The 22,542-nt window shown below is 40.3% G+C and overlaps 1 protein-coding gene across 3 annotated transcripts in view; it reads right to left on the bottom strand.

Annotated features, from left to right (window-relative positions):
• Window positions 1-22,542, bottom strand: part of ARHGAP42 (Rho GTPase activating protein 42) — a 312,104-nt gene that overhangs the window by 205,630 nt on the left and 83,932 nt on the right. For all 3 annotated transcript variants that reach the window (XR_010147096.1, NM_001358100.1, XM_016921851.4), the window contains 1 exon segment: window positions 18,762-18,857. Coding sequence is in view for 2 of the 3 variants with exons in the window: in NM_001358100.1 (NP_001345029.1) it covers window positions 18,762-18,857 (96 nt within the window). In the remaining variant the exon portion in view is untranslated.

Here is a 22,542-nt window from a genome sequence, read left to right as displayed (position 1 = left end):
TGCCCCAACAATAACCTTACTTTTCCATTTGGATGACAGTGTAGGCTCTGTAAAGCCCTTTCTTAGTATCCTTCTTAACTGACATTTCATACAGAGTAGGAAACAAGTAGTAAAACATTACCACTTAAATTGGATATAAGCCAGAGCAGATGACTTGGTCATATGCTTCTAGATCTGGCCACACCAAGAAAAATAAGAGTAGGATAAACATACATAGCCAAGTGATACCCAGTATTATACTACAAAAGCATGCAATAATCTAAGGACCATCACATCAGTAGTTTATGCTTGGAACTTCCACTGAGAGAGTCTTAATTTTTTGAACACTTAAAAAATCAAAGGTAGCATACTGACTGCTGTATCCAACGGTAAATTTTAAGAACAATTTAATCCATAACCAAAATAAGAAGCACAATCAGTTTGTGGTATACCTAAACAATAAATACCATGTCAGCAAAACAGGGTGAGTTTCATTAAAAGTGACACCAACTCTCCCACCAGATACTTGGTGTCTTTGGTAGCAATTAATACCCTCACTGATAGGCCATCCACTCTGCAATATTGGTTTTATCTGCAACCACAAATTCTAGTTATTATTTTCTAGGAGCCACAACATCAAATAAGATTTTTCCACTCCATTTCTGGCTTCAAGCTCCACGGATGCTGACTTGCAAAGTCAATAAATTGCTTCCTATTAAATAAATCAACAGAAAAAAAAGTCACAGCCCTACTGACGCATACTGGCATGTCACTGTAAATACAACCTAGTACTTGGAGGCATACATCCTTCTGATACTTCACAACCCCTTGTAATCTAAAGGCTCACATGAAAAACACATGGAAATTTAGTTATCATTGAGGTATCTAAGTCTGGTTCTCCACAATGTCCTCCTTGTGGTCAGATTTTGCTTTTTAATTGCCAAACACAAATCAAAAACAGAGTCATCTTGAGAACACGCTCTGAAATCTTGCATTTAAATTATTTAATTATATCCTATCACCAAGGAATCCCAATGAAGCCATGCAATCAGATGAGTTAAGTTTAGGCAAATATGAGACATACCAAGTTGGAGGAGCTTACTAGACATTATTTGAGTAATTACAAAGTTGTTTAATATCATAGCATAGTTCCTAATTAAGTATTAGGAAATAAGAAATGCACAGTCCACAAAAGAAAATGATAATAAAATTAGACTTTTATCAAGTTGAGAAGATACTCTGCATAGGGTTAGGGGCATCTCTGCCTCAGCACTTATCTATCTTGTCTATATTACAAGCACCTGTGATGAATTTGGTCCTTCCAGCAATCAAACACCAATCCAGACTCTTCACAAGGCACATGTAAAGAATTCCTACTTTGGAATCCATTGGCTTACCATTGAGGGATTTCTTTATGCTTTCCCTTGTTCCTGTTTATCCTTTAACCATACTACCCAGACTCTTGGCAGGGGTTATGACCCATAGTCTAGCCTCCTTTTAAATTCTCACTCAGCCCCTGTTCCCAGTGCCTCCCTCCACGCCTGGGTTCTTGATATTGCACAGGTACCCAGGTACCAATCTGTGCTATACTTTAATCTTGTCTATCAATGTGGATCCCAACATTGCCTGCCAAACCACATTTGGGCTGAGATTCAGAACTTGTGACCAAGTCTTTAATCTTTTGCTCTCTTCTGGTCTCACTGAATACTCTCATTTCTCTTATCCTCACCAGCATAACAACTTATGTTAGTCTGTTTTCACACTGCTATAAAGAACTACATGAGACTGGGTAATTTATAAACAAAAGAGGTTTAACTGATTCACACTCCTACATGGCTGGGGAGGCCTCAGGAAACTTACAATCGTGGCGAAAGATAAATGGGAAGTAGGCATGTCTTACATGGTGGCAGGAGATAGAGTGCACATAGGGGAAACTGCCACTTTTTTTTTTTTTTTTTTGAGATGGAGTCTCACTCTGTTCCCCAGGCTGGAGTACAGTGGTGCGATCTCGGCTCACTGCAAGCTCTGCCTCCCAGGTTCACGCCATTCTCCTGCCTCAGCCTCCTGAGTAGCTGGGACTACAGGCGCCCGCCACCATGCCTGCCTAATTTTTTGTATTTTTAGTAGAGACAGGGTTTCACGGTGTTAGCCAGGATGGTCTCGATCTCCTGACCTCGTGATCCACCCGCCTCGGCCTCCCAAAGTGCTGGGATTACGGGTGTGAGCCACCGCACCCGGCGAAACTGCCACTTTTAAACCAACAGACTTCATGAGAACTCCCTCACCATCACAAGAACAGCATGAGGAAAACTGCCCCCATGATCCAATCACCTTTCTTGACACAGGGGGATTATAATTCGAGATGAGATTTGGGTAAGGACACAGAGCCAAACCATATCACAGCTAGACTCAAAACAAAGAAACCTGTAAGCCAGGGACTTGCCCCATAAGAGAAAGTGGCTGCTACTACTGCTCCAGATTGTTAGCATTACCTATGAAAATTAGTCATAATTATGATGACTCCAGGGTGAAAGTCACAGTAGATTACGGAAATAATTCTAAACTATATATCTAATAGTTTTTCCTTAGGATACTCTCCCAGAACTAGCTTAAAACAATTTAGTAATACCTACTCTGCAGCTGCCAAACTATAAGGTAGTTTGAGAGTTCAGGTATATATACTCATATATGTATACTAGGCTTATATATATATGGTAAGTGTATATATTTCACAAAAGGCCAAATTTTGGCAAATAGATACATACAAACACAAAAAGGACAACATTTCATTTTCATGCAATTTCAAAACTTAATTTCTGCTGCCTTTTCCCTAGACTTCTTCCCACTATCTTATTACTTCAAATGAATTTTATCTGAATTCTTCAGAAAACTTTACTGAGATTTTTGTCAATGTAATAAGTGTTGTTGTGCCTAATGAAGTCATCAAGTCACATATTTTGTTTTCTTTGCAAGCACACTTAGTGTGCTCATGAAAATGAGGACCTGTGCAATTCTGATGTTGCCTTGTTTTGTTTTGTTTTAATGATGTTTATTCTGTTTCCCAAAGTCAAAACCACCCCCAATTCAGAAACCATTTTCCCAAATGTGAGTATTCTCACATTTGGGAGCTCCTCTACCAAGAGGCAGTGACATTACATATACTATCTCATTTAATGTCCACATCATAATATGAGGTGCTGAAGTAGGTATTATCTTGATTTCACAGAGGGAAAAAAGGACAATCCATCAGCTAGAACTTGCCCTACAATCCCAGAGCTAGTAGGTAGAGAAGCAGGTATTTGATTTTGATTGTTTGATTCCAAAGTCTGTTCTCTCCCAACAAACCATTATTGTCAAAGGGAAAAAATTAAAAAGTAGTGCCAGCCTGTATCCTGCTACATTACAGGAGGAAAAGAACAGGCTTATCATCTTTAAAGGCAAACAGTTCCAGAGCTGTTTATGCTCAAAGAGTAATCGGGTGCCAAGTATCCTGACTGAAGGGGAATAATCAGTAATTTGCTGCTGACAAGCAACCACTTACACCTCGCACTGCCCCCATGTTTCCTGCCATCAGGAACTGACCTCCCAGCACTCCTTCACATTCCACAGGCTGAAGCATCCCATTCATGCTCTTCTGCACCCAAGCTCCTGCCACCACCCACCCTAGTGAAGCCTCAACATCCACTTCCTTGCCCAGTGCTCTTTTCCACAACCTCTTAACCTCCAGTGACCTCTTCTCTGTAATTCACACACCCACAAGGACACTAAAAGTTCAAGCTATCTAACCCCTTTGCTTTTGCTTTTTGGCAATCCTTTTATTCAACTCTAGTTCACTCCTAATCTTATTTCCCACAGTGGTTATCTAAAAAGAATTCTCGTCTTTCTATCAAGAACCCAGCCCCAGGCTTCCCCTCACTCTTACCAGATGGCCCGGCCTCCTGATTCTGTGAGAGAAGTTCAAGACTCTCTGATCAGCACTGTCTTTATTCATTCTCTTCAACTTGTCTCCTGTCTCAGAAAAGGGGCCCTCGTCCTCTCAAAAGCTAACAACTCCACAGTAAGCCTCTAATCTCATTTCTCTCTCTTCTCCCTCTCTCTCTTTCCCTCTCTGTTATTTTCATCATCACTCCTCCCTCTTCACAATGCTGTTTTCTCCTTCCTCTTGGTCTGCAAACTAGCTCCAAGCAAGGGCCCTACTATCCTAATGAGGTCCAAGGAACAGAAAAACATGGGCTGTGGAAAGGAGGAGGAGATTTACCTGATACGGTGCTAGCACTGTGCAAAGCTCTTTAATGCTCACAACATCCCATCAGAAAGTCACATGTAAAATCCTCAAATCTACTGTCATTCTCTGCATTTTTCAGATAGGAAAACTGAAGTACACAGATTAAATAACATGCAAGGTCATAGAACTAATGACTTGTAGCACTAAATTTTGAATCCAAATTAGCTGATCTGAAATTTATACACTTTTTCACTACTGTAGGTATAACCCCACAGCACCATCCATTCATCCTAAATTTAACACATCAAATTACCTACAGGAAATTTAACACTAAGGATTTTTTTTTTTTGAATCTCAAGTTTAACACATGTCAAAACTAAGTTCATAATTCTCTTCCACCCCAGATGCCCTGGCACATAAGAATACATAAATGTGCTGGTAACACCATTCTCCTAGTAGCATGAGTGAGGAATAATCTTCAGTCCTTCCTTCCATATATCCAATCACCAAATGCTGCTGATTTCTCTCCTCTACCCTTCTTACATACCTATATAAGGATCTTACTTCATCTCTGCTGTCATATTACATTAGTTTCCCAGCTTCTGTGGCTCTAACTCATTTTATGTAGGGACACTAGAATAAAACTCCTAGAGGGCACCTTTGATCATGTCATTATCCAATTCAAAATACTTAAATGGATTTTTAAAAGGGTCCAAACTCCAAACTGCAAATAATTTGAGGCCCCCATGATGTGGCCATAAGGTACGTGCCTATGTAACTTAGTCCAAGATGCTACTATTTCTAATCTCAAGCTTTGCACTTAGAAACTACTACACATTCCTGTAGTTTTCCCATTTCCGTGTTTTTCTTTTACCTATATTTTCTGTCTGCATCATACCTAACCATTAGGACCCAGTTCAAATAACCTCCTCTATTTAGGCATCTTCTGATGTCCCCAGCTGGAAATCCCTTCTCTGGCTCTGATACTCTCACAGCATTTTGTCCTTACTGTACCTAAAGCACTGGGCACATTCTCCTTAGCATTATACTGATTAGATCATAAGTTATTTTTTGATCCCCCTTCTATTTTGTAAGTATAACAAGAATACAAGATGATTTGATTCATGTTTGCATGAACCAGGAGGTTCTTTGCACTCAGAAGACACTCATTATTGGTAGAGAAGTTTAGGGAATCCAAAGTCCACATCAGCATGAACTAAGTAAGTCACACCTTGTATATCATTTTGATTTGAAAGCTGTTTTCTTTTTCATCCCTGGGAAATTTGCACAGCATTGGCACTGGCTCATGAAAATCATCTCTTATTCTAAAGACAGACACTTAAAACAAAACTTATTCTCAGGCTGTGAAGGACAAAGTGGCAAGAAATGACCAGGTTTCCCTACAAACAAGTGGCCCTTACAGCTTTTGTGGCTGCACTGGCATGACACTGGGAATCAGGGATCTGGCCATTCAAAAGGCACACTGCAGGAATAGACTAAAACAGTACCACCCTCCCACTGTGTCTTCTTCTGCATATACCACAAGTCTACTGTTAATTTTTTGTTTTGTTTTGTTTTGAGACAGAGTCTCACTCTGTTGCCCAGGCTGGAGTGCAGTGGTGTGATCTCAGCTCACTGCAGCCTCCGCCTTCTGGGCTAAGGTGATCCTCCCACCTCAGCCTCTCAAGTAGCTGGGACTACAGGTGCACACCAACATGCCCAAATAATTTTTGTATTTTTAGTAGAGATGGAGTTTCCCCATATTCCCCAGGCTGGTCTCGAACTCCTGGGCTCAAGCAATCCACCCGCCTCAGCCTCCCAAAGGGCTGGGATTACAGGCGTGAGCCACCATGACCAGCCAAGACTAGTGTTTAAAGCAGTGATTTTCCACAGGCTGCATGAGACACCAAGGATCTCCATAAAATTAAAGGATCTTACAGCCATCACCCTGGGGAGTTTGCCTTAGTTCAGGCCTGTGGTAGAGAGCCCAGAAATCAAATTTCTAAGGCTCCCCACAGTTGATTGTGATGCTAGGCAGTCTGGCAGCTCCTGATTTTGGGAAATAAAATGCATGCTTTGTGTGAGGAATTAAAGATTTAAACTATTTAAGTAGGAAAGTGTATATTTCAATAAGATCTGTAAGGATCATCTTTACTTCCTTACTTGAAGTTCATGTGTATTTCAATGGCAGAAATAGTACTCTCAGCACTAAGATGTTATTTCCGAGTCCCAAAAATCAAGCATGACACCAAAGCTCTTCTCTCCACTGCCCCCTGAATCACGACTCACCAACTATCCTGAATTCTATCCTTGACAAAGAAATTACTCCAAATTCACCTCTTTTTTTTTAAGCCTCCTATTCCTAGATAACTATCCAAGGCAAACATTTCTTTTACTTCTTAGGCCTGTGATTCAACTCTATTCTTGTTTTCAAATTTCTCCCTCTGTATACTCTGCTTCCTTTTCATCCCCAAATGTCTTCTTCCTTGCTCATATGTTTGTCCTTACTTTTTTGCCAATTAGTTCCATTAATTTCTGGTTGTCTATATTCTGCCTCCTAACTCACTTCTAACAGATACAATTTCCAAGGCTATTGCCTTTCTGGTCCAAACATTTTATGTCAAAATTGAAATTATATTTTTATTATTTCATTCACATTTTAAAAAGTGTTCTCTTGACGCATAAAGGATTTTGTGATGCATGTAATCTCTGACTCACTGTGAACTAGCAAAGACTTCCATGTTATAATGAATCACATATATGGATGCTAGAAGAAACCTCCTAAAGTGCAACTGCAATTAAAGGCCTTGAGTGTTTTTTGAGAATCTGCAAATTAAACTCCAGACTACATAGCAAAGTCTTCTATAATATTCTCTGGTTCTCAATCCTCACACTCCAGCTAAGAGGGTATCACATCCTGGTTTTCTTCAATATCACATATATCAAGGTAATGAAAACTCAAGTGTACAATCAGACTAAGTATGCCTAAGCAGGAAAAGAAGTCCAATGATCCAGGGCGGGAGGACAAATAGAGAATTGGGAAAATTGTCCAATGCTCTAAATGCATAAAAAAAAAAAAATCTCGTGGTGGTGCAGCCAGTGTGCCTCAGAGGTCAGTTACTCCTTTTGCACCAAATGGTTTCAAATCCAGAATTAGGTCAATATCTGTGGGATCATATAAATTTGATTAATGGAGAATAAACCAAGCTTCACTTCACAGGCAGTTTGTTGTAACACCAACATCTTAAAATTACAGATATCTGTATATTAAAACTATTACAGAAAAAAATCTGAATAATTGTGACTCTTTGTAGCACTTCTCATAGTTTAATATATAGTGAACTTAACTGTTTTATCATTTAATTCCTCTGACAAGAATACAAACCCCCTTGGGGTGAGGATTTATTTCTGTTTTGCACAATGATGTATCTTCAGCACCTAACATGGTACCTGACAAATTCTCGGTGCTTGGTAAGTATTTATTGAGTGAATGAACAAGTAACCTCAAAGTCAAAGTTGACAACCTAAGAGCCAGTTATCAAGGTTCTAGTACCCATGTGACTTCAGAAAATCATTTCACCTCTGGGTCTGAAGGAAAACACCAGCATTATCTCCCATGCTCACCAAAGTCTCCTTCTATTCCACTATACTAAATTTGTGATTTGGGAAACCAAGCCAACATTTCTAAGTCAGAAGTAGCATTTTCCGATCATTCAGAAAAAAAAAAAAAACAGTTCATGTTGTTCCTCCCCACCCTCACATGTACATAAAGAAGGTAAGAGAAAGATCCTAGAACTATAGAAATGCAGCTACCAGAGAGAAAGAGGTAAACTACTCCACACCAAGAAAACACCTATTGTACAATACCATCCTCAAAGGCTATTTTAAAGCTGATGAATTTACATTACAGTATATTTAACATAAGTTAGAGAAACTCCACAAAGAAAACAAGGAAAACACCAAAAAAACAGGGCCAGTGGGCTGAACTTTGAGAAATGATCCATTACTATTGAACTCTTTCCAATTAACAAAAGTGCAAGCTGTGCACATAACACCCACAAGGGCCATCACTTATTTTTCTAGGGTCTGATGTTAACCAATAGGCACCCAACAGTGCCTAGTCTATCTTGACTATGTTCTCTTAGCATAATTAGCTTGGTTTTTACACCATTCAAAACAATTGTGACTTCACGTTTTTGGTTGTTTAATGTTGGTGTCCTCCAAAAAAAATTTAAACTACTTATGCCACCCATTGTGGCTTAGATCTGGTTGATACTTGAGTATTTACTGAATAAATGAGTTGTATAACCAGGAAATGCAGGCACAGACAAGTTCAAAAGAGAGGCAAGAGAAAGCTACAAAGCCGGTTTCTGACTCTAATCCCCATGGGCCTTCGGCTTTAACAATGTCGCTCTTACAGAACAGCAAAAAACCTATCGTATTATTAGTCTTCAATAACGCTCCACCATGCTTCATAGAGTGGATCCTGGGTGGGTCAGGTGGACCAACTTCATCACTGTTCTGCCCATATCCACAAATGCACCAGCAATATTGCTTTTGGGGTTACCAATACATTTTAGAATATGTTAATTCACAAATATAAAACTTGCAAATAATTAGGATCAAGTATATATTTCTGCATCCCAAATTAGCATAGGTCATAGCATTTATTACACTAATTATTTTGTTGAGATTATTTTTTACTAACCATAGATAAAAGTTCTCCTTGACTCTCTATCCACCTCCCTGAAATAAGCCTTTTTTAAAGTCATGTTATTTTAAAAGAGGGGTTTACCACCTTATCCTTTAGTTTGTACATGCCATGAGGGCAAAATTTGGACCACCTTTTTCACAAGCACAGTTCTTGTCACATAACAGGTAGTCAATAAATATTGAATAAATGCAAAAAGAGAATAAATTTTTAACTCTGGTTTAAAATTTATTTTAATATTTATAAATATTTTTAAAACTTGTTTTTTTTTTAAATTTTTGAGATGGAGTCTCACTCTGTCCCCCAGGCTAGAGTGCAATGGCGCAATCTTGGATCACTGCAACCTCTGACTCCCAGGTTCAAGCAATTCTCCCGCCTCAGCCTCCCAAGTAGCTGAGACAACAGGCACGCGCCACCATGCCTGGCCAAATTTTCTATTTTTAGTAGAGACAGGGTTTCACCATGTTGGCCAGGCAGGTCTCGAACTCCTGACTTCAGGTAATACACCTGCCTCAGCCTCCCAAAGTGCTGGGATTACAGATGTAAGCCACCGCACCCAGCCAAAAACTTGTTCTAAATGATTCTAAAGTACATGTAAAAATTACATATGTGTGTGCATGTGTGTTAATTTATGACCTATTACCCTCTGAAAATTTAGATTAGCATACTGAAAAGAACCATAGTAGATATATTCAAGTAAGTACATATATATACACGTATATATGTATATATACGTATATATACGTATGTATATGTATATATATACGTGTATATATGTGTGTGTGTGTATATATATATATATATATATTTTTTTTTTTTTTTTTTTTGAGACGCAGTTTCGCTCTTGTTGCCCAGGCTAGAGTGCAACGGTGCAATCTTGGCTCACCGCAACGTCTGCCTCCCAGGTTCAAGCAATTCTCCTCCCTCAGCCTCCCGAGTAGCTGGGATTACAGGCATGTGCCACAAGCCCAGCTAATTTTGTATTTTTAGTAGAGATGGGGTTTCTCCATGTTGGTCAGGCTGGTCTCGAACTCCTGACCTCAGGTGATCCACCCACCTTGGCCTCCCAAAGTGCTGGGATTACAGGTGTGAGCCACCGCACCCAGCCAGTATATATATTATTGTTAATATAAGGCTCTAAAATTCTATTTACCCTAAAGTGATTCATTTCTGTAAAAGTTTAATAGCTTTTACAGCTGTGGTTGTTCACTCTACAAATATTAAATCTTTGCTACAAATAAAGCTCTAAAGTACTACGAAGGAATAGGAATATGAGTAAAACTTTCAGACCTCAAAGAGCATATAATTTGCTACAAGTGATAAGCAAGTGAGCCCTCTGTACAAAAGACTGGGGTATTTTTTGTTGGGCAGAACAAAGTCACAAAAAAAGAATGAGGTTTTAGGGGATTCATGTCTATCAATCAGTTAAAAAATAAATTTCTTTCCAGGCTTGTGACATGACAAGTTTTCAGGTTGTTTTTTAACTCAAAGCCTGAAATATGAAACACCTAAGCTTTTGAATTTCAAATTAAGTCAAATAAAGTGCTTCAAAATACACAGCTAATACGATAAAAGCATCTCTCTCAAGCAGCGTGTTTTTTTTAAGAGAGGAACACCACCTGAAATGTGCAACTTTCCCAGCTGCTTCCATCATTAATTGTGGGTGGTTCCTGTGTGGGTACAAAAATAAGGGTGGTTTAAAAAAAAAACAGGAAAACAATAATACAATTGTCCAACTGAGAGCTATTAAAAAGTAAAATATGCTTCCTCTGCAGAGTTAAAAAGAAAATGTTATTTGTATAAACAATTTAGGCATTTAGAAATGTTCCACTTTAATACACGACTTCCTGATTTATATAACCACATTTAAGTGGTTGTAATGAGGGTCTGTAAAGAATGATGGATATTTTTTTTTGATTCAGCAAATGAGAAGGTAGTTTACTTCCTCAAATTTAATAAAATATCACAGGTCTCTTTTAGAAGAGTTCAGCTGCGGTTGATAATGGCATTGCCTTTGGTTTAGAAATTTTTCCTAAAAATGCCCAAGAAGAATCTCATGGCTACAAACAACTTCACCGTTTCTTTTTTTTTTTTTCTTAAGAGACAGGGTCTCAACATGTTACCCAGGCTGCAGTACAGTGGTGTGATCATGGTTTAACGTAACCTCAGCTTCTGGGCTCAAGGGATCCTGCGGCCTCAGCCTCCTGAGTAGCTAGGTCTATAGGTGCATGCCACCATGCCTGGCTAAATTTTTACTTTTTATAGAACTGGGGCCTCATCCAGGATGGTCTGGGACTCCTGGTCTCAAGCATTCCTCCCGCCATGGCTTCTGCAAGCACTAGGATTATAGGTGTGAACTATCACACCCCGCCCAGTTCTACCTTTTGTATCACAATACCACTAGACAAATATTGAGTAAACTGTAAAAATGCATATTTGTACTCATGACCAAATTCTGAAGAAAATTTTCACAGAAGCATTTTCAATAATTTAATCATTGAATTTGTTTAAGTCAAAAAAGAAAATAGGTCATTTTTTTAAGAAAAATTACTAATGATCTTTTGAATGCATTTTCTGCATTTATTATGGCAGTTATGATTTTTAACCTGAAACAAAGGCTATTATCTCTCAAAGTGTTTCTACACCATAGAGGAATCCTTTCCAAATACAAAAAGTAAATTGTTTCCCATACTTTCCACCCTAGACTATATTCTTATTTCTCATTTGGGAAACAGAATCAAATATTACCTTTCCATTTGACCTGACAGACGCATCTTCAAAGTAAGTAAAAATTTTATGCCTTTTTACACAGTCACTCTTCTAACAAAGAAACTGAATGAGATTTTCCAACCACTCCCTTGAAAAAATTCTTCTTGACACCCTCAGATCAGGTATCCAAGATCACTCTCAGGCTTCTATCTACAGATCAAGGTGAGTCACCTCACCACAGTAACCCACTGATGCACACCCAGCCTCAGAGAGGTAATCAAACAATAAATATTTGCAACTTGGCAAAGCACTGCCAGCACAGGAAGACATAGTAAAGCCCCTGTGACTTGAACTGCCACTATTTTAACCTGCTATACCTTCACCTTTCAACACATTCTCCTAAACACAGAACAAGAAGTAAAAATGTCAGGGCACCTCAGCCAATGCTGTACACAAAACTTGGTTCATGTTCGAGCTCTCATCCATCAATCAGTACATGTACGATTCGTACAAGCATTTCCATACAACAGCTTCTTTTTTAAAATGCGACATGCTCTTCGTGTTTTTTTTTTTTTTTTTTTTTGAGACAGTGTTCACTTTGTTGCCCAGGCTGGAGTGCAGTGGTGCAATCTGAGTTCACTGCAACCTCCACCTCCCGGGTTCAAGTGGTTCTCCTGCCTCAGCTTCCCGAGTAGCTGGGATTACAGGCACGTGCCATCATGCCCAGCTCATTTTTGTATTTTTAGAAGAGATGGGGTTTCACCATGTTGACCAGGCTGGTCTTGAACTCCTGACCTGAGGTGATCTGCCTGCCTAGGCCTCCTAAAGTGCTAGTGCTGGGATTACAGGAGTGAGCCACTGTGCCCAGCCGATGCTAACTATTAGGCACTATCCTTGTTGCTATGTCTGCATATCTGCATTCAAAATGGAGTAAACAAGGGACCAACAATATACTAGTTATGTCAGAAATAGCTGGGGGATTGTTAAAAAATATAGTTTGATCCAAACTACCTAACTGACTGACTCATTTCTCCACTCCTAATTTGGAGCTATTACCTTAGTTGACAAATGGTAGTGTATTGCCTGTCACTACCACAGGAATTTTCTGTTTAGGTGTGTCTAAAGGAATGAAGTCTCCACCAAAAATATTTACTAGCAAAGTGACTCTCCTTCTTGGTAAATGTTTAATCTCTTGAGTCCAAAGCTCATACTGTTCAAGACTTTCCTGAGAGTCTAGGTCATCACACAACATCACTAACCAAGCTGTTTACGCACAATCGCAACTGGACTTTCCAATGGTTTCCAAGATTACATAGAATGAATAAACTTTGCCTCATATTAATGACTAACATTTTTATTGGCATTGGTTCAGTTTGACTAACAATATCTAACTTTTTTTTTTTTTGAAACGGGTTTTGCTCTTGTTGCCCAGGCTGGAGTGCAATGGCACGATCTCAGCTCACCACAACAACCCCCTCCCAGGTTCAAGCTATTCTCCTGCCTCAGATTCCCAAGTAGCTGGGATTACAGGCATTCACCACCACTCCTGGCTAATTTTGTATTTTGAGTAGAGATGGGGTTTCACCATATTGGTCAGGCTGGTCTCAAACTCCCAACCTCAGGTGATCTGCCCGCCTCGGCCTCCCAAAGTGCTGGGATTACAAGCATGAGCCACCGTACCCGGCCACAATATCTAAATTTTTTTAAAGCCTAGAGGTCTTCTCATTTTTAATCTTTGATTTAAAATGATTTCAAATTATAAGTACTTAATACAAAAACAAAATAGAGTAACTTGCGTACTCCAGCTTTGGTGTGGTTAAAAATTCTCAAGTGATGTGCTCAGACTTAAAGTCTTTTATTATCCTATACACTAATGTGCTAAATCAATGCAGCTAAACAACCCGTCTCATAGGCAGATTCACAGTAGTATCTTTGGACTTCCAGCCGTTTGAACTAACCCACCATAAACAGTGTTTTCAAAAGAATATGATTTTAGTTTCTGCACAAATAACCTTTTATTTCCTATCAGTAAGGTTTTAAGGCTGGGCAAATAACTCATGTTGGAACGTTATCAATTCCCATGCAAGAGTGTGCTCCAGGACTGATGCAATGGGTATTGTTTTTGTATTTACATACATATTACTTGTGTAATTATAGTTAAATGATGGTACCTTTTGTATTTGGTCTACCCCTATAAATATATATGAGAGGAAGCTTGAATCTATCTTATACCGGTTTATAGTCACTCTTCTCCCCTCCATCACCAATTTCTGAGCCCCGCGTGTCTAGCACTGTACTCCTAACTCAATGTCTTCCTTACTCAGTTCAAAAAACCAAAGCCAAATAAAAAGTGGGCAGTTAGTGCAGCTGTGGGAAGTTATGTGGATGGACTCAATAGGCCACTTCCCACTCACCCAGCACTGCAGTGAGCAGATGAAAGGGAACAGGCCAAAGCTCACCTGCAGCTCATTTATCCTTAGAGAAGGGAGGGCAATGGCCTCTTGATGCTCTTCAATGAAAAGGGAGGTGCTAAAAAAAAAAAAGTGCAGGACACTGCCCTGCTTGGAACTTCAGTCCTGACCTGCTCTCTGAGCCACAGGAATTCCCCACTGGGTCTCGAACAACGAATCCCATTTTGCCTCCTTCCAAGCCAGCAGTGTGTCATTGGCACAAAACAAAACAAAACAAAACAAAAAACCCAGCAAGCACAGGCCAAAAGGGTGGAGGCAGAGGGAACCAATGAAGCGTTGAGACAGATGTACAGGAAAGACATGGGCCTACACATCAAACACACTCCCAGAACAACTTTCACAATTAGGCAATTATACTGATAGAGTAACACCACCTTCTCTTCCTTACTTTGCCCAAGACCTTTTTTTATCCTCTTCCACTGTAAGCGCAATGAAAGCAGACATCTTTATTCATCTTCCTCTTCCCTTCCTACCCATTCCCATCACCACCTTACACACAGAAAGCCTGCCGATGTCTTACTTTTCAAGTCATTTTGCACTGACATGACCCACATACAAAAGATGAGCTTCTTTGTAAGTCACAGTATTTTGTGGCTATGTCATCAGTAGGTCTCAAGCCTACTCCAGCTGAGAGTGTTGTGGGGCTATTGCTCGCTGCTCAGAGTCACAGCTGTCCCTACCTCATTCCTCTTTCATTAAATCAGAGCAATAAAGAAGTCGTTGGAACTCAGGCTTCAACAAGGTAAAGACAGTGAAAACGCTGTACCGTCCCACGTAGAACTGAAGCCAATGAAGGTGGATAAGCGTGATCCTTATGCTCCACCCACTCCAGACACACACGTTAGTCCCAGGGATACATTTTCCAGTTTATTGTCCTTTGTAGAACAGCTCGGTATAATCTCATAATCTTCCAGGTCAGCAATGATTCTTCAGAGCCTCCTCCTCCTACTTCTTTATTATCTACATAATTTATTTTTAACTGTTTAGAGTATATGTGGGAGCTCATGTAAAGGGTAAAAAGTGTTGAATAGGATATTGAAACATATCTATATTTTTACAGGAGTTGTTCCAGAAATACTTTATACTTGTAAGTCATTTTGCTCTAAGTTTTCCTAATAGCATTGCTATTTAAATCAGATTCTGAGTGCAAAGGGGTTAAATAAGTCTCCTGATTTAAAATTAGCAAGCAACATTACATCTGCTTGTGTAGATTCTTCATCTCCTGATCTCCAACCTGAGATTTAACTTCACAAAGCCCATATAGCATTAAAATTTAATGTAATAATCATTGCTTGTAAGCCTTCACCTACTGATCAATTCACACCTCTCGAATCTAATCTGCAACAGCTGCACAACAATGTTCAATTAGCCAAAGTGGAAAGAGTCAAACAAACCACTGTTGAGATATCAAGTTCACTACAACTTGGGGAAATTACCTAACATCTGCCTAGAAGTCTGAGTAGCATAGTGATTAAAAACCCTACGTCTGCAGTTACTACATGTATGTGTGACTTCAAGACGTCTTTTAAGTAAGAAGCTTAATGGAAATAGAAACATACAGAAAGATGTTTTCTGTACTCTTAACAATAACAGGTAAAGGGTCAACCAGAAGTAACCTGAACATACTATAGGGACTATTTCAAAAATTCATGTATATGAACCTTATGAAATAAACTCATGAAGCCATTAAAATTATATCATCTGTGGAAACCCAGGAGTATTTGCTATAATCCTCTTTCCAAAGAAAAAAATACCAAATTATATATATCATTGTATTAGAAAAATATGTACATAAGTGAAAAAATTAAAGTTTATAAGGAAAATTATGTCATTTAGTGAACAATTTATCTGAGGGTCTACTATTAGGATCTGGGTCAAGCACTAAGGCTAAAAGGGTTGAAAAAGAAAAAAATCTGGCTTCTGCCTTCATGGAATTTATAGCTTAATATAACCAAGTGAAGGCTGGGCATGGTGGTTCACATCTGTAATCCCAGCACTTTGGGAGGCTGAGGCAGGTGGATCACCTGAGGTCAGGAGTTTGAGACCAACTTGGCCAACATGGGGAAACCCCGTCTCTACTAAAAATACAAAAATTAGCTGGGCATGGTGGCATACGCCTATAATCCCAGTTACTCAGGAGGCTGAGGCATGAGGATCACTCAAACCCAGGAGGCGGAGGTTGCAGTGAGCCGAGATCATGCCACTGCACTCCAGCCTAGGTGACAGAGCAAGACTCTGTCTCAAAATAAATAAAGAACTAAGTGAAAATAACTGTTATGTAAATATGTGGGTATAGCTTTTCTAAGTAATAATGCTAATATATTTGTATTTTAGTAATATAATCTAGGCTTTTACCTGGCTAAGTGTATACTACAAAGCCTATGTTGAGGACCAGACGTTTATAACACCAATGTCAAGAAATGACAAGCAAAATGACCACTATTGTTCCAAATGTTGGCAGTGCATGATCCCTAATGCTGCCCTTCCCCAGCTCTGCTGTGAGGAGGAAGAAGTCATGCATGTGGGAGGGCTCTCCCTTATTCCTGGAGGCACTTTAACTATACCTCAGGCAAGTGACAGGCATGGCTGGACCATCTTTCATCACAAAACTGAGGGCCAAAGAAGACCAGCCACTACACCCTCCCCTCAAATTAACTAACACTTCTAAAAAGGCAAGCAAAGAGAGTGACCACTTGGCATATACCTGCTCAGAAAGACTGCGAATATGATCACAATGATGTATGCATCATATAAATTCCACATGCAGAGACAGCTTGTCTAAGGACTCTGTGCCCTACCCAGCAATTTCTCCAAAAGGAGCTCTTGTGAATGCAGGCAAGCTAAAGCCACACAATGAAGCTGAAACTCATTCAGCTTAGCTTCTCCTGAGAGCCTTCTTTTTGTGGGGGTAACATTGCCCTTTTGTTTCACAGCGAGGTCTGTGCTAAGACTTGCTACTTAGGTAGTCAAAGCTAATAAAATATACCATCTAGAAATACAGACATAACTGGTAGAACTATACAAGAAAAAGAAAGGGCAGAGGAAGAAGAGGAATGTGATTGTGGAGAGGTATGAAGGGGATTACAAATCCCCGCTTCTCAGAGCGTGGTCCATGGACTAGCAGCGTGGACATCACCTTCAAATCTATTAGAAATGTGAATCTTACACGCAACCCAAGAGCTGCAATTAAGATTTCCAGCCGGGCGCAGTGGCTCACGTCTGTAATCCTAGCACTTTGGGAGGCCAAGGCGGGTGGATCACAAGGTCAGGAGTTCAAGACCACCTGGCCAACACAGTGAAACCCCGTCTCTACTAAAAATACAAAAAAAAAAGCCAGGCATGGTGGCGGGTGCCTGTAGTCCCAGCTACTTGGGAGGCTGAGGCAGGAGAATTGCTTGAACATGGGAAGCGGAGGGTGAAGTGAGCCGAGATCGTGCCACTGCACTCCAGCCTGGGCAACAGAGCAAGACTATGTCTCAAAAAAAAAAAAAAAAAAAAAAAAAATTCCAGATGTTTCCTACAGACATTAAAGTTGGGGAATCACTGATCACTGTTCTTAAGTGTTTGTAGTATTGTATTTTTATACCCAGAAGTAGGGTACACTTAGTAATATCCTCTAAAATATACATACATATTTTATATACTCTTTTCATTATATGACATATCTCTAATCCAGCCTACAAAGGGACCACACATCTATAAGCTGGAAAATGTAGAGGTCTTTAAAAGGTGGGGGTGGAGGGAGTTATAAGAATCAGACCTTCAAACAATAAAAAGTCAGATATAGATAAAACTTCAGAGTTCATATAACACGACCTCTTCATTTTATGGGAGATGAATCCTTCTGATTCAGAAAGGAGCATGGTTTCCCCAGGGACACATTGCCAAATTACTGAGGCAACGTCAGATTAGGGTTCAAGTCTCCTGATCCGCAGTAATGTTCTGCATCTGCAAGAACACTGGTTTAGGGAATCATGGCTGATTTGTTTTCTTTAAAAACAAATATTCACATTAAAAAAGAAACCAGTATTAAGAAAAAAAAAGGAAGATAATTTTTTAAACCAGTGCCTGGTATATTTAATAGTAGATACCTAATATATATTTGTTTGAACGAATAATTCAAAGCTCGGCTGACCTGAGTTATAGAATGATTAAGTCATTTCCTTATGGAAACAACAAACAAACAAACACAGAGCTTCGATTTAAAAACAATTTATAATATTTTCTTTAGGCCAAGCGCAGTGGCTCACGCCAGTAATCCCAACACTTTGGGAGGTCGAGGTGGGTGGATCACCTGAGGTCAGGAGTTCGAGACCAGGCTGACCAAAATGGTGAAATCCTGTCTCTACTAAAAATACAAAAAATTAGCTGGGCATGGTGGCAGATGCCTGTAATCCCAGCTACTCAGGAGGCTGAGACAGGAGAACCACTTGAACCCGGGAGGCAGAGGTTGCAGTGAGTCAAGATTACGCCACTGCACTCCAGCCTGGGTGACAGAGAGAGACTCTGTCTCCAAAAAAAAATTCTTCCATAGAAACCTAAAATCACCCTTATAGTATTGTCAAAGTCAGAAAATATTTTACATGTTTATTATTTAGGTGTGTGTCTATTTGATTTCAGTAAAATAAATATTAGAAATAGAACTTTCTAAAACAGTAGTACTTACCAATACTAATTTCATCATCTGTTTCAGCATCACCAATACATTCAAACTGGAAATCTTGCAATGACTGGGAAAATTTCTGCACTGCCATAGACAGATCTGCAAGTAAAAGTTAAGCAAAAAATCCATAAGGTGAGGTTCCACTGAATCCGAATGAGTTTCCAAATGTAAAATTATATAACTTTGATTTTGTATTATATGAACCAGAATCCTTTAATACCAGTTTGACTAATTTAACCAGAATCCTTTAAAATACCAGTTTGACTAATTTAACCAAAACTTAAAGACACTATAAATACTGAAAATGGATCTGGTCTGATCTACACAGTGGAGATTTACTGCTTTAAGAGAGTTTTGGTGGCAGATGTGTATTATCTGGAAGTCAGTTTACCAAAGCCTTTATCAAGGAACTACCACTCACTCACCATAAATGGAGCATTTTTATTTTATTTTATTTCAAGTTCCAGGATACACAGCCAGGAGGTGCAGTTTTGTTACATAGGTAAATGTGTGTTATAGTGGTTTGCTGCACCTATCAACCCATCACCTAGGTATTAAGCCCAGCATGCATTAAGCTGTTTTTCCTGATGCTCTCCATCCCCCTACACCTCCCCCTGGCCAAACAGGCCCCAGTGTATGTTGTTCCCCTCCCTGTGGCCATATGTTCTCGTTGTTCAGCTACTGGAGCATTTTTTCTTAAAAAAAAAAAAAAGAGGGGAGGAGCCAAGATGGCCGAATAGGAACAGCTCCGGTCTACAGCTCCCAGTGTGAGCGACGCAGAAGACGGGTGATTTCTGCATTTCCATCTGAGGTACCGGGTTCATCTCACTAGGGAGTGCCAGACAGTGGGCGCAGGCCAGTGGGTGCGCGTACCGTGCGCGAGCCGAAGCAGGGCGAGGCATTGCCTCACCTGGGAAGCGCAACGGGTCAGGGAGTTCCCTTTCCGAGTCAAAGAAAGGAGTGACGGACGCACCTGGAAAACTCGGGTCACTCCCACCCGAATATTGCGCGTTTCAGACCGGCTTAAAAAACGGCGCACCACGAGACTATATCCCACACCTGGCTCGGAGGGTCCTACGCCCTCGGAATCTCGCTGATTGCTAGCACAGCAGTCTGAGATCAAACTGCAAGGCGGCAGCGAGGCTGGGGGAGGGGCGCCCGCCATTGCCCAGGCTTGATTAGGTAAACAAAGCAGCCAGGAAGCTCGAACTGGGTGGAGCCCACCACAGCTCAAGGAGGCCTGCCTGCCTCTGTAGGCTCCACCTCTGGGGGCAGGGCACAGACAAACAAAAAGACAGCAGTAACCTCTGCAGACTTAAATGTCCCTGTCTGACAGCTTTGAAGAGAGCAGTGGTTCTCCCAGCACGCAGCTGGAGATCTGAGAACGGGCAGACTGCCTCCTCAAGTGGGTCCCTAACCCCTGACCCCCGAGCAGCCTAACTGGGAGGCACCCCCCAGCAGGGGCACACTGACACCTCACACGGCAGGGTATTCCAACAGACCTGCAGCTGAGGGTCCTGTCTGTTAGAAGGAAAACTAACAAACAGAAAGGACATCCACACCAAAAACCCATCTGTACATCACCATCATCAAAGACCAAAAGTAGATAAAACCACAAAGATGGGGAGAAAACAGAACAGAAAAACAGGAAACTCTAAAATGCAGAGCGCCTCTCCTCCTCCAAAGGAACGCAGTTCCTCACCAGCAACGGAACAAAGCTGGATGGAGAATGATTTTGACGAGCTGAGAGAAGAAGGCTTCAGACGATCAAATTACTCTGAGCTACGGGAGGACATTCAAACCAAAGGCAAAGAAGTTGAAAACTTTGAAAAAAATTTAGAAGAATGTATAACTAGAATAACCAATACAGAGAAGTGCTTAAAGGAGCTGATGGAGCTGAAAACCAAGGCTCGAGAACTACGTGAAGAATGCAGAAGCCTCAGGAGCCGATGCGATCAACTGGAAGAAAGGGTATCAGCAATGGAAGATGAAATGAATGAAACGAAGCGAGAAGGGAAGTCTAGAGAAAAAAGAATAAAAAGAAATGAGCAAAGCCTCCAAGAAATATGGGACTATGTGAAAAGACCAAATCTACGTCTGATTGGTGTACCTGAAAGTGATGCGGAGAATGAAACCAAGTTGGAAAACACTCTGCAGGATATTATCCAGGAGAACTTCCCCAATCTAGCAAGGCAGGCCAACGTTCAGATTCAGGAAATACAGAGAACGCCACAAAGATACTCCTCGAGAAGAGCAACTCCAAGACACATAATTGTCAGATTCACCAAAGTTGAAATGAAGGAAAAAATGTTAAGGGCAGCCAGACAGAAAGGTCGGGTTACCCTCAAAGGGAAGCCCATCAGACTAACAGCAGATCTCTCGGCAGAAACCCTACAAGCCAGAAGAGAGTGGGGGCCAATATTCAACATTCTTAAAGAAAAGAATTTTCAACCCAGAATTTCATATCCAGCCAAACTAAGCTTCATAAGTGAAGGAGAAATAAAATACTTTACAGACAAGCGAATGCTGACCGATTTTGTCACCACCAGGCCTGCCCTAAAAGAGCTCCTGAAGGAAGCGCTAAATATGGAAAGGAACAACCGGTACCAGCCGCTGCAAAATCATGCCAAAATGTAAAGACCATCAAGACTAGGAAGAAACTGCATCAACTAACGAGCAAAATCACCAGCTAACATCATAATGACAGGATCAAATTCACACATAACAATATTAACTTTAAATGTAAATGGACTAAATTCTCCAATTAAAAGACACAGACTGGCAAGTTGGATAAAGAGTCAAGACCCATCAGTGTGCTGTATTCAGGAAACCCATCTCACGTGCAGAGACACACATAGGCTCAAAATAAAAGGATGGAGGAAGATCTACCAAGCAAATGGAAAACAAAAAAAGGCAGGGGTTGCAATCCTAGTCTCTGATAAAACAGACTTTAAACCAACAAAGATCAAAAGAGACAAAGAAGGCCATTACATAATGGTAAAGGGATCAATTCAACAAGAGGAGCTAACTATCCTAAATATTTATGCACCCAATACAGGAGCACCCAGATTCATAAAGCAAGTCCTGAGTGACCTACAAAGAGACTTAGACTCCCACACATTAATAATGGGAGACTTTAACACCCCACTGTCAACATTAGACAGATCAACGAGACAGAAAGTCAACAAGGATACCCAGGAATTGAACTCAGCTCTGCACCAAGCGGACCTAATAGACATCTACAGAACTCTCCACCCCAAATCAACAGAATATACATTTTTTTTCAGCACCACACCACACCTATTCCAAAATTGACCACATAGTTGGAAGTAAAGCTCTCCTCAGCAAATGTAAAAGAAGAGAAATTATAACAAACTATCTCTCAGACCACAGTGCAATCAAACTAGAACTCAGGATTAAGAATCTCACTCAAAGCCGCTCAACTACATGGAAACTGAACAACCTGCTCCTGAATGACTACTGGGTACATAACGAAATGAAGGCAGAAATAAAGATGTTCTTTGAAACCAACGAGAACAAAGACACAACATACCAGAATCTCTGGGACGCATTCAAAGCAGTGTGCAGAGGGAAATTTATAGCACTAAATGCCCACAAGAGAAAGCAGGAAAGATCCAAAATTGACACCCTAACATCACAATTCAAAGAACTAGAAAAGCAAGAGCAAACACATTCAAAAGCTAGCAGAAGGCAAGAAATAACTAAAATCAGAGCAGAACTGAAGGAAATAGAGACACAAAAAACCCTTCAAAAAATTAATGAA

Source organism: Pan troglodytes, chromosome 9, assembly GCF_028858775.2.
Source record: "Pan troglodytes isolate AG18354 chromosome 9, NHGRI_mPanTro3-v2.0_pri, whole genome shotgun sequence".
NCBI lineage: Eukaryota > Metazoa > Chordata > Mammalia > Primates > Hominidae > Pan > Pan troglodytes.
The sequence above is the reverse complement of the archived record's forward strand: the minus strand, read 5'-3'. Positions and strand labels throughout refer to the sequence as shown.